Here is a 12,668-nt window from a genome sequence, read left to right as displayed (position 1 = left end):
GGTCCTCTTCTCGTCGCCGCCCATCCACGCCTCCTGGAACTTGATTGACGTCTTCAGTCTTCAGTCTCCTCACGAATTCCCGCGCAGGCGCCGTTGCGAAGGTCTCGTCATCTCTTCTGCGCCTGCGCGGTAAACAGGATACGTGCTCGTGACGTTCCTGTGTACCGCGCATGCGCGAAGTCCAACACGTCGCTACAGCTCTGACAATTGGCGCACGTGCAGTAAACATTGAAGCTGTGGAGCGACTTCAATTGTGAACTGCGCATGCGCCGAAAACGATCGTCACGGCGCCTGCGCGGGATCCGGCGAGAAGAAAGAAGACGAGGAGGAAGAAGACCCGGCGTCAATCAAGTGTCGGAGGCGGGGAGAAGGCTGGACTTCGGGCCGGCGGCGCTCATTACCATAATGGGCGCGAGAAGAAGAATCGGCGATTTCTCCGTGTCAACAACGAGATCCGGGACGGGACCGGGAGCGATATGGTAAGTATATTGACCTTTATGTAACTGTTTGTCTGTTTCTAACGGGGGCCACGGGGTGAATGGTTCCCTTTAAATGATATGTTGATCGATATTAAAGAGATATGACAATGACAAATCTAAATGACAATTGTTTCAAACCACAAACAATCTTCAGTCGCCTTTAAGCAATTTATTTGCTCGATGCTAAAGAACCATTAGCCACCAAGCTGCACGATTCCTGCCAAAATTTGGCCTTAAAGGGGTTGTCCGACAAAGCAAAGTTGGTAAAATCCCACATGGACCACACACATATGTAAAGGAGAAGAGATGTGCTGATTTTCAGTACTTCCTTGCACTGTTCTTCTGCCCCATGGATCTGATCACTTCCTGGTTTTCTCTCAAACTTTTCTCCCCGCTGTTGCTATGCAACAATGCAGACACTTCCCCACAATCCCTCTTGCTTGCATGTGTAATCAAAACCAACTACCAATAAAATGGGACAGATCAGAAGACTACAGTAGAACTGAGCATGTGTGACCACCTTACTGGATGTCCACAGATGGGTCATAACCAAGAGCAACAGGTTATCATAGAGAACCATGAAGACAGGGGGGAGAGCTTCACACTGCTTTTTCATGATAAAAATGCATTTTTGGGCTACTAAACCCAAATACAAAGTTTCCTAAAATCGCCTGTACTATAGATTTTTACTATTTTTTTTTTTTTAAACAACAGTGACACTTTAAGATAATGCATCAGTATAGATCTAGTATTCTTTGTGACACAACCCCTTTAAAGAGGTTGTCCAGGATCGGATAGACTTAGCTGCTTTCTTCCACAAACAGCACCAGCTCTGTCATCAGGTTGTGCGTGGTATTACAAGCACACTCCTTTTTACCGGGAATGAGCTGCAATACCACAAACAACCTAAGTACAGGGGTGGTGCTGTTTCTGAATGGAAGCAGCTATGTTTGGCAAAGTCCCCATATAGCCCTGGCCTGTCCAGGAATGATGGGAGTTGTAGTTTTGCTGGATGGTGGGAGGCTCTCAATCCTTGATGTAAACCTTTAGGGTGCCTTCACACCAGCCGTATCACAGTAGAAAATCCGCAGCAGATCCGCAGCAGATTTAACTAAATGAATGAACACATCAAATCCGCACTTACAAATCTGCTGCGGATCTGCTGCGGATTTGACAGTGCGTATTTAATGCTGTGTTCATTCATTTAGTTAAATCTGCTGCGGATCCGCAGCGGATTTTCTACTGCGATACGGTAGGTGTGAAGGCACCCTTAGGCCCCGTTCCCACTGAGCAAAGCTAGCGGAATTCCGCGACGGAATTGTCCGCCGCGGAATGCCGTTAGCCTCCCGCTCATAATGGGACTCTATGGGAGGCGCGCGCTGCTGCTCTGTCCGCGCTGAAGAATGAACATGTTCATTCTTCAGCGCGGACAGGGCAGGAGCGCGCGCCTCCCATAGAGTCCCATTATGAGCGGGAGGCTAACGGCATTCCGCGGCGGACAATTCCGTCGCGGAATTCCGCTAGCTTTGCTCAGTGGGAACGGGGCCTCAGGGGGAGATTTATCAAACATGGTGTAAAGTGAAACTGTCTCAGTTGCCCCTAGCAACCAATCAGATCCCACCTTTCTTTTTTCAAAGAGTCTGTGAGGAATGAAAGGTGGAATCTGATTGGTTACACCATGTTGGATAAATCTCCCCTTTGGTCCCCAGCTCAGGAATTAGTATGTGTAGGCTATGTTCTGGTTGCTACGGGCAACAGGTCTAGTTTCGATATACGATCCCCTCTGGCATACGATGAAGCTGCCATCTGATTGGTCGGCATCAGTACCCTTGCTATTTACACACAGCCTTCATTCCCCCCCATACGCAAGCGGCACAGCCCGCCCCCCGGCCACTCCGGTGTCATCATTCCCTACTGAGATAGTTACACGTCTGTTCTCCCTACAAACACACTCATGTCAAAATGAATAACCCGAGCCGCTACTGCGCATGCCCAGAGAATCCCCCGTATCCAGGCAAAAGCAGCAGAGCGCGGATGAATCCACAGCGTACTCGCTGGAGTTTGTGTGTGCGCTCGGCGCTCGGATGCTTCTGCCTGTGGAGTTGAGGCTGTAGTCAGCGGTACACCGGGTGAGAGGAGGGCAGGATTGTAGTCAGGCTGAGCGCTGTACTCAGCTCTCCGGTAAGTGCCGCACTCTATATGTATGTGTTCAGACTATGCTGCTGCCTGCAGATTAGTGTGGGGGACATCTCTGTGGCTGACGCTCATAGGGGCCATCTGGGAACTTAATGAAGTTATTGTTCAGGCACAAAGCGTCTGGATTTATTCAGCAATAGAGAAAACCCCCGTATTCCAGCATGTGAGGGTGCACTGACCCCCCTGATCCCTCCACAACCAGCCAGCCAGGGCGCACATAGAGTGGAGCAGGGCAGGGGATGCCCCCCTGCCCCAGGCCACCCCCTGCTGCTGCCCCCCTGGCCCAGGCCACCCCCTGCTGCTGCCCCCCTGGCCCAGGCCACCCCCTGCTGCTGCCCCCCTGCCCCAGGCCACCCCCTGCTGCTGCCAGCCTGCCCCAGGCCACCCCCTGCTGCTGCCCCCCTGGCCCAGGCCACCCCCTGCTGCTGCCCCCCTGGCCCAGGCCACCCCCTGCTGCTGCCCCCCTGGCCCAGGCCACCCCCTGCTGCTGCTGCCACTCTGCCCCAGGTCACCCCCTGCTGCTGCTGCCACCCTGCCCCAGGTCACCCCCTGCCCCAGGCCACCCCCTGCTGCTGCCAGCCTGCCCCAGGTCACCCCCTGCTGCTGCCCCCCTGGCCCAGGCCACCCCCTGCTGCTGCCCCCCTGGCCCAGGTCACCCCCTGCTGGTGCCACCCTGCCCCAGGTCACCCCCTGCTGGTGCCACCCTGCCCCAGGTCACCCCCTGCTGGTGCCACCCTGCCCCAGGTCACCCCCTGCTGCTGCCAGCCTGCCCCAGGCCACCCCCTGCTGCTGCCAGCCTGCCCCAGGCCACCCCCTGCTGCTGCCACCCTGCCCCAGGCCACCCCCTGCTGCTGCCACCCTGCCCCAGGCCACCCCCTGCTGCTGCCACCCTGCCCCAGGCCACCCCCTGCTGCTGCCACCCTGCCCCAGGCCACCCACTGCTGCTGCCACCCTGCCCCAGGTCACCCCCTGCTGCTGCCGCCCTGCCCCAGGTCACCCCCTGCTGCTGCCGCCCTGCCCCAGGTCACCCCCTGCTGCTGCCGCCCTGCCCCAGGTCACCCCCTGCTGCTGCCGCCCTGCCCCAGTCATTTCCAGATGCCCAAGTTGTAATTGCAACTCCCCCTCTTTTTTGTGATGCACTGCCGGAGATTGGGGGGGGGGGGGGTCCAGAATTCATGGGGCCCGATGAATCCTAGCTATGCCCCTGCTCCACCCCCAGCTATCTCTTGTGGTCTTCTGATACACACATGCTTAGCTGAGGGTGCATGTGTTCTTAAAGGGGTTATCCGGTGCTACAAAAACATGGCCACTTTTTTTCAGAGACAACACGACTCTTGTCTCCAGCTCAGGTGCGAATGCAATTGAAGGGACTGTATCATCAGGCCTGGGCCGAAGCACTGGAGGCGGGCTGACCCACCCCCAGTGGGAGGAAACCCTCGCCCCTCTATGATACAGCTTTATTGATTCTAATGGAGCAGTGTTTAGAAGATTTTACCATCAATAGCGGATAGGGATCTGCATAGCTGTGTACCTGTATATACACATCCTGTAGTGTGTACATGGCTGTATACCTGTATATACACATCCTGTAGTGTGTACATGGCTGTGTACCTGTATATACACATCCTGTAGTGTGTACATGGCTGTGTACCTGTATATACACATCCTGTAGTGTGTACATGGCTGTATATCTGTATATACACATCCTGTAGTGTGTACATGGCTGTATACCTGTATATACACATCCTGTGGTGTGTACATGGCTGTATACCTGTATATACACATCCTGTAGTGTGTACATGGCTGTATACCTGTATATACACATCCTGTAGTGTGTACATGGCTGTATACCTGTATATACACATCCTGTAGTGTGTACATGGCTGTATACCTGTATATACACATCCTGTAGTGTGTACATGGCTGTATACCTGTATATACACATCCTGTAGTGTGTACATGGCTCAGTGAGTTACTTTTTTTATTTTTTTTTTACTGTATTGAAAAAAAATATCCCCAGGTTGGCACAGTCAGGTGGGTGTGGCTTGCAAAAGGCCAGGTGACAGGTTGCTCAGCCAATCACTGGCAGAGAGATGGGACAGCACTGTGGCCAGTGATTGGCTGAGCTGCCTGTCACTTCAGAGAAGGGTGGCAACTCCGGTCAGCTGGGAGGAGTCTGGAGAGCGTGGACAGGTAAGTATATATGTTTATTATTTACTAAATACTTTTATTGGCCACAGACCACTTACCTCCTATTACACTGAGCGATGTGCAGTCAGCAGAGAATGATTTTTCCACATGTTGAAAGACAATCGGCTCCTTGGCTAATTCTTTATTACATGGGATGCATCTATCTAACCTTGTCTGCAGTTTGGAACATGAATTACAGCTGACAGATTCCATTTAAAGTGTCCCTGTCGTTATACCTTTCAAAATCCATATCAACAGTAGGTGTGAAATAAAGTTTACATTCATTTTTGTTGTTGTTGTTGTCATGCTGTACTTACCAGAAATCCAGGTCCAGTCTCCAGAAGGCAGATTTTCTGACTTGTGCCGGTTGGAAAAAAACAGACTAAACACAGGAATTCCGACCAGTACAGAGAGTCACAGCTCAATGTGTCCATCAGTCACATGACTGCCTTCTCTGTTTGAGCGCTCAGATGGCCTGGGATACACAGAACTTCCTGTTTTTTAACTGTTTCCTGTTTCTTGAGAAAAAAAAAAGTCAGAAAAAATATATGTATATTGCAAACTTGCTTTATATCACATCTGCTGTTTTTGAACGTTATAACAACAGTGACACTTTAAGCCCATCGAATGGGTTTGGTCCCTTGTTCCACACTGGCCCTGCCTTGGATTGCCGCTACAGGAGGAAATATCTGCTGTGTGCAGATGCCCTCAGGCGTTCTACTGACACGGCTACATATGTTATTGCTGCTGCTAGTTATTTTGTAGACTAGTTACATGGCTACTGTTGGACACTGCTGCCCTTATAGCAGCAAGTTACATGCCTGACACATGAGGCTCCTGTGCTATATATATATATCTCATGACAATACTTACCGTTCTGCTATATGTATCTCATAACAATTCTTACTGTTCTGCTATATGCATCTCATGACAATACTTACCGTTCGGCTATATGTATCTCATGACAATACTTACCATTCGGCTATATGTATCTCATGACAATACTTGCCGTTCGGCTGTATGTATCTCATAACAATACTTACCGTTCTGCTATATGTATCTCATGACAATACTTACCGCTCTACTATAAGTATCTCATAACAATACATTCTGCTTTTCTTCAGCGTTCTCACACAGACATTAGGCCTCAGGCATTAAAAAACTGATGTAACTAGAAGCGTCACAGGAGCCAGTCAGGTTCCAGCTTTCTGGAAATAAAAGAAGAGGCCTGATTGTTTCCTATTGGCAGCTCTGCCATTCTTTGATCCATCTTTATTCTTACTGAGTATGGTGTGAATCCAGATCACCATACACATCAATGATCAATTCCTTACTGGCTCCATTAGCGGCAGCTACGTGTGAACATTGATGGAGACGGTGGAATTCCAGCAGTACAAGATATTTTAGGGATTTGTATTGCCCCTACTGTGTCTGTGCACCTCGACTGAGCACTTCTCTCTAATGTCTTGCAGCAGAAGGTGGACTCTACACTCACCGGACACTTTATTAGGTACACCTGTCCAACTGCACGTTACCACTTAATTTCTAATCAGCCAATCACATGGCGGCAACTCAGTGCATTTAGGCATGTAGACATGGTCAAGACAGTCTCCTGCAGTTCAAACCGAGCATCAGTATGGGGAAGAAAGGTGATTTGAGTGCCTTTGAACGTGGCATGGTTGTTGGTGCCAGAAGGGCTGGTCTGAGTATTTCAGAAACTGCTGATCTACTGGGATTTTCACGCACAACCATCTCTAGGGTTTACAGAGAATGGTCTGAAGAAGAAAAAACATCCAGTGAGCGGCAGTTCTGTGGGCGGAAATGCCTTGTTGATGCCAGAGGTCAGAGGAGAATGGGCAGACTGGTTCGAGCTGATAGAAAGGCAACAGTGACTCAAATAGCCAACCGTTACAAACAAGGTAGGCAGAAGAGCATCTCTGAACGCACAGTACCTCCAACTTTGAGGCAGATGGGCTACAGCAGCAGAAGACCACACCGGGTGCCACTCCTTTCAGCTAAGAACAGGAAACTGAGGTTACAATTTGCACAAGCTCATCGAAATTGGACAGTAGAAGTAGTAGAAGAAAACGTTACCTGGTCTGATGAGTCTCGATTTCTGCTGCGACATTCGGATGGTAGGGTCAGAATTTGGCGTCAACAACATGAAAGCATGGATCCATCCTGCCTTGTATCAACGGTTCAGGCTGGTGGTGGTGGTGTCATGGTGTGGGGAATATTTTCTTGGCACTCTTTGGGCCCCTTGGTACCAATTGAGCGTCGTTGCAACCCCACAGCCTACCTGAGTATTGTTGCTGACCATGTCCATCCCTTTATGACCACAATGTACCCAACATCTGATGGCTACTTTCAGCAGGATAATGCACCATGTCATAAAGCTAGAATCATCTCAGACTGGTTTCTTGAACATGACAATGAGTTCACTGTACTCCAATGGCCTCCACAGTCACCAGATCTCAATCCAATAGAGCATCTTTGGGATGTGGTGGAACGGGAGATTCGCATCATGGATGTGCAGCCGACAAATCTGCGGCAACTGTGTGATGTCATCATGTCAATATGGACCAAAATCTCTGAGGAATGCTTCCAGCGCCTTGTTGTATCTATGCCACGAAGAATTGAGGCAGTTCTGAAGGCAAAAGGGGGTCCAACCCGTTACTAGCATGGTGTACCTAATAAAGTGGCCGGTGAGTGTATAGTAAGTCTATGGAGCATGGGCATAGTAGAGTTTATACTATGCATGAGCTCGGCTTGTGTGATAAGATAATCCCTATGCTCTTATACACTTCTATGTGTTTGCTGAGCAGTTCAGTGAAGCTTACAGGTTCCTTTGCTCTGAAGTGAGGCCTGGTTGCCAGAGTAAATTTGACAAAGTATTTGCAACAGTGTTTGGCTGCCGTCCAACTCGAAGAGTGCAAACCAATTCCTGTAAATTTCTCTATGTTACTCAATTGACCTTGCAAACTTTGGTTTTGATTTCAAGATGGCTAAATAATTGATAAATAAGGACCTCAGCTTTTAATATCTTGTAAGCCATGTTCAACTTTAGAGAGGTACTTTGGGCAAAGGTAGAAAAAAATCAGGGAGAGATAAGGGATGGTGGAAACATAATAATGAAGTGATACTCACCTGTCCTGGTGTCCCAGCTGCACCAACGCTCATGGTCACCCTCCTGTATTCTGTCATCATGACTCCACAGGAACCCTATTAGTCATAGTCCCAGTCCTGTCACAGGATTAGGAGATACAGAAGGCCGGCATGTGACAGTGAGCGGTGACAACAGGACGGGTAGATATCACTTCATTATTACGATCCCATCACCCCCTGCACTCCCTGTTTTTTTAACCTTTTCTTAGAGTACCCTTTTAACTGCTGGTCTAAATGCATTTAAATGGGTTGTCAAATCCATTTAAGTTACTAAGTTACATGCCATAGCACCTTGCTGGGGGGTGGGGGGAATAGGATATATCTTACATATGACAAGTACATGTGGCAAGCTACTGGCTAAAGTCACTGCTGTATGGTATACTACTCTATTAGTGCATATGGTAGTAAGATTTTTTTTTTTTTTATTGTACAGTATATTTTAAATTTTTAGTGTATTTTTTAAAATTCTTGCTTATCTCTTAGGAACACAATGAGGCACTACAAGACCTACACGTCCTATCTCTTCTGTTGTCTGGTTTCTGCTGTAGTAGTAATGTCTGCAGCAGCAGAAGAACACGCACATCCGAAAGTGGAAGAGGAATTGCACACCCGAACCCATTTTGATAAAAATGTGGTACACGATAAAGAGTAAGTATAACTAAAAGCAACTTCATGATTTTCATGTCTCCTGAACCACCAGTCATCTGGGCTGTCCCCAGCCGCTTCTGTCAGTCCCTCCAGTCTTTCACTATACTCGAACTGGGTAGGGTCAGGAAAAAGCCACCAGGGACACCAGAGACTGGGAAGAAAAGCAGATCAAGAGGATAAGAGACAGAATAAATCATGTACTAAGTAGGATTTAGATTTGTTGCAGCCATGCCTTACTGACTTAAGTGCAGTTTTTTTTAAATGTTTGGTATTTTTCTTTAAATAATAATTCACACCAAAATCCACAGCCGAAAATTGCCATCAAAATCCACATGATTTGTTACAGGCTTTCTGTGGGTCTCTGGTCTCAGACATAACCTGTGAATAAATGTATAGACAGGAATACCCCTTCAATTCTGGGTGGGTTCACACATGCAGGATTTCACTCTATTTGCCAAAGCAAAGACAACCGCAGGGGCAAAAACACACTTCCGGAGTAGGTTATGGTTCTATGCGGTAGACAGATGTTTGGTCTCCTGACCTTGGGCTATGTGATGCTCTTAAGCAAAATGAAATAAAACCCACACACGAAAAGCTATCCTTTGGCAGTCAGGAGAGAAAAACCCACGGTGGTGGTAACCTCTAGGGAACCATGTAAAAATGATTTTACTTTCTGATGCTTATACTGCTGTGAAAAGGCCATACTTCAAATTGAAGGCTTCTTGAACTCCAAGAAGGGAGTGCATCCTCCAAGCAGCAACTAAGTAAATTCATTCCTACATAAGCTCAAGGGAGGGGCAATCATTCAGCCATGGTTTCCTAGAGGTTACCACCACTGAAGGTGGCCAAAGGATGACACTTTGTAAGCATGTTTTATTCATTTTGCTTGAGAGTTGGCATTCATCACATAGCAAGTAATTGTGGCTAACTGACTGTGGTGACAATGAGCTGGATTCAGATGTAAAGTCCTATCTTTTGTGGGTGCAGCATTATTGCTTATTTAAGTCTTGTTATTCGCTCTTTTTCTTAGTCACATCATGGAGCACTTAGAAGGAGTTGTCGAGCAGCCAGAGGTAGAAATGTCCCCTCAGGAGCTGCAGCTTCATTATTTCAAGATGCACGACTACGATGGCAACAATTTATTAGACGGTCTGGAGTTGGCAACTGCGATTTCTCATGTGCACAAAGAGGTAAGCAAAATCTAATTCATGATTTAAGTGGGTTCTTGGATGAAACATTCACATTTCTTTTGTGTTAAATGCATTGTCTTAAAGTCCAGCGAAAACTTTTATTAAAGTATTGGATTACCCCCCAAAAGTTATACAAATCCCCAATATACACTTATTACATGAAATGCTCATAAAGTTTTTTTCCCCTGCACTTACTACTGCATCAAGGCTTCTCTTCCTGGATAAAATGGTGATGTCACGACCCGACTCCCAAAGCTGTGCGGGCTGTGGCTGCTGGAGAGAATGATGGCAGAGGAACATTGAGGGACACAGGGCACTGGGGGGACACTGAGCATCTCTCTGCCATCATCCTCTCCAGCAGCCATAGCCCGCACAGCTCTGGGAGTCGGGTCGTGACATCACCATTTTATCCAGGAAGTGAAGCCTTGATGCAATAATAAGTGCAGGGAAAAAAGCACTTTATAAGCATTTCCCGTAATAAGTGGATATTGGTGATTTGTATAACTTTTGGGGGGTAATACAATACTTTAATAAAAATGTTCACCAGACTTCTCCTTTAATGGCCAATGCAACATATGTAAATATTCGTCGTTTCTGTGCTTCTTAAAAAAAGAAAATACTTATCCAATCTATGTGCCCTTCCATTCTTCTTGGATGGTGGCTCTGAGACTTCCCTTTAAAGTGACTCTGTACCCACAATCTGCCCCCCCCCCCCCCCCCCAAAAAAAAAAAAACAAAAAACCACTTGTACCTTCAGATAGCTGCTTTTAATCCAAGATCTGTCCTGCGGTCTGTTTGGCAGGTGATGCAGTTATTGTCCTAAAAAACAACTTTTAAACTTACTGCCCCATGCCCTACGGGAGTATCTGTGCCCTAACTTTGCACCTCCGTCCCTCCTCCCCACCCTCTTCATCATTAGGAATGCCACTGGAACATTTTCTCCATGCTGAACTTTTGCACAAGTGTCTTAACGATCCAGCCCATGTGCCGGGCTGACACAGTTGATGAATAGGAGGCAATCTGCCTGGAGCATTCCTAATGATGAGGAGGATGGGGAGGAGGGACAGAGAGGGTGTGCCAGCCTAATGCATACACAATCTAGGCCACTCCAGTAGGGCACGGGGCTGCCAGTTTAAAAGCAGTTTTTTAGCACAATAACTGCATCACCTGCCGAACGGACCCCGGGACAGATCTTGGATTAAAAGCAGCTATCTGAAGGTACAAGCGGATTGGGGGGATTGTATGTACAGAGTCACCTTAAGGTAAATAATAACATATATACTGTGTTTCCCTGACAATAGGACATCCTTCTAAAATAAGACACCCCCACTATCCTACCAACTAGGCTAAAGTAAGGCACCCCCCGAAAGTGAGGACACGATCCGTTGCCCCCTGCTACTCACCTAATCCCCTTGCGAACCATCAACAGCGGCACTGGCTGCTGCTCGCTCTGCCATATCTCCCGCTGCACACTCCACCACACGTCCCACCACATGTTCTGCCGCACCTCCCGCCGCACGCTCCTGGACCTCTCCTAGGTTGGTTACTGAGCTGGGGGCTTTGCAGGGATTGAGATCCGTGGGGGAGAGCCAGGGGCAGATAAATAAGACATCCACCGAAACTAAGACATAGGGGGAGATTTTTCAAAAGGTGTAAAATTTAGACTGGTGCAAACTGCCCACAGCAACCAATCACTGCTCAGCTTTCAGCTTCGGAGAAACAAGGTATGAATGTAGGTATATGAAGTAGAACCAGAGGGTGCAATAATGCCCCTACAGGCATCATTATCGAAATGCAATAAATCCCATGCTTATTCCTATGCAGGAGAAGCATACCACAATACAAACCCCAAAATTCCAGCCAATAAAAAAAAGCTTTTTACTTGCAGTCACTTCCCATTGGCTGCAAGTTGAGAAGCTGCTGTCTGGTTGTTTTGAGAGGGCTGCAAGAGGGTCTGTGTGTTCAAGGGGTATCCCAGTGTCTTAAAGGAAACTTGTCACCCCGTGCCGGGGTGAAGGTCGCCCGGCCCCCGCTAGAGCCCCTGATACTTGCTCCATCTTGCTAAGTACGGCTCCTGGAGCCAGTCCCTGAATGAAGATATCCTTGTTGGAAGCCTGATGCGCACGCTGCATAGATGAGTCCGATGCCCATAGAGAATGAATGGAGCTGTCGTTCTCTATGGCCGTCGGACTCAACTTTGCAGCGCGTGCATCGGGCTTCCGACAAGGATGTCTCCATTCAGGGACTGGCTCCAGGAGCCGGACTTGGCAAGATGGGGCAAGCATCCGGGGCTCTAGCGGGGGGTTGGGCGGCCTTCACCTCGGCACGGGGGGGTGACAGGTTCCCTTTAAGAAAAAAAATCCTCTATTGCTGGGGCTGTATAAAAAAAGAAGCTAAACTACTAACCAGTATCCCTTCGACTTATAGGCAGTATACTAAAGCTAATGCAAACTTTGCGTTTCTCTTTTAGGGCGGTAATGACCACTCCCAGGGGCCATCTGAGCAAGAACTAATAAACTTGATAGATGATGTTCTTCGAGATGACGATATCAATAATGACGGATACATTGATTATGCAGAATTTGCTAAATCAATGCAATAAAGACTTTTTACAGATGGATGTTTTCTCTCCTAAATGTGACATTTTACACGTCTCTGGGGTATAGCTTTCTGTACGGCACCATTGTCTGTATTTTGTTGTGGGTGCACAGTTGGGATTTCCTGTGGCCATTGATCTATTTATATAGATTAATGATGAACCAGAACTTTTAAAGGAGAACGCTGTCTATCCATCCCCCAT

At 47.9% G+C, this 12,668-nt stretch overlaps 1 protein-coding gene across 1 annotated transcript; it reads left to right on the top strand.

The window, feature by feature from the left end:
* The first annotated feature begins 2,528 nt into the window (after positions 1-2,528).
* Positions 2,529-12,488, top strand: MCFD2 (multiple coagulation factor deficiency 2, ER cargo receptor complex subunit). Its single transcript, XM_069954500.1, has 4 exons — positions 2,529-2,660; positions 8,514-8,678; positions 9,709-9,868; positions 12,339-12,488. Exons 2-4 carry the CDS (start codon positions 8,521-8,523, stop codon positions 12,468-12,470), a joined length of 450 nt encoding a protein of 149 aa, XP_069810601.1. The 5' UTR covers positions 2,529-2,660; positions 8,514-8,520; the 3' UTR covers positions 12,471-12,488.
* Positions 12,489-12,668: the final 180 nt, after the last annotated feature.

This window comes from Dendropsophus ebraccatus, chromosome 15 (genome assembly GCF_027789765.1).
Source record: "Dendropsophus ebraccatus isolate aDenEbr1 chromosome 15, aDenEbr1.pat, whole genome shotgun sequence".
NCBI classification, from domain to species: domain Eukaryota; kingdom Metazoa; phylum Chordata; class Amphibia; order Anura; family Hylidae; genus Dendropsophus; species Dendropsophus ebraccatus.
The sequence above is the reverse complement of the archived record's forward strand: the minus strand, read 5'-3'. Positions and strand labels throughout refer to the sequence as shown.

Coding starts and splice junctions, on each gene's coding strand:
- MCFD2 (XM_069954500.1), top strand. CDS start 8,521: ATGAGGCACTACAAGACCTACACGTCCTATCTCTTCTGTTGTCTGGTT. Junction 8,679..9,708: donor AATGTGGTACACGATAAAGA/GTAAGTATAACT, acceptor TCTTTTTCTTAG/TCACATCATGGAGCACTTAG. Junction 9,869..12,338: donor TTTCTCATGTGCACAAAGAG/GTAAGCAAAATC, acceptor TTTCTCTTTTAG/GGCGGTAATGACCACTCCCA.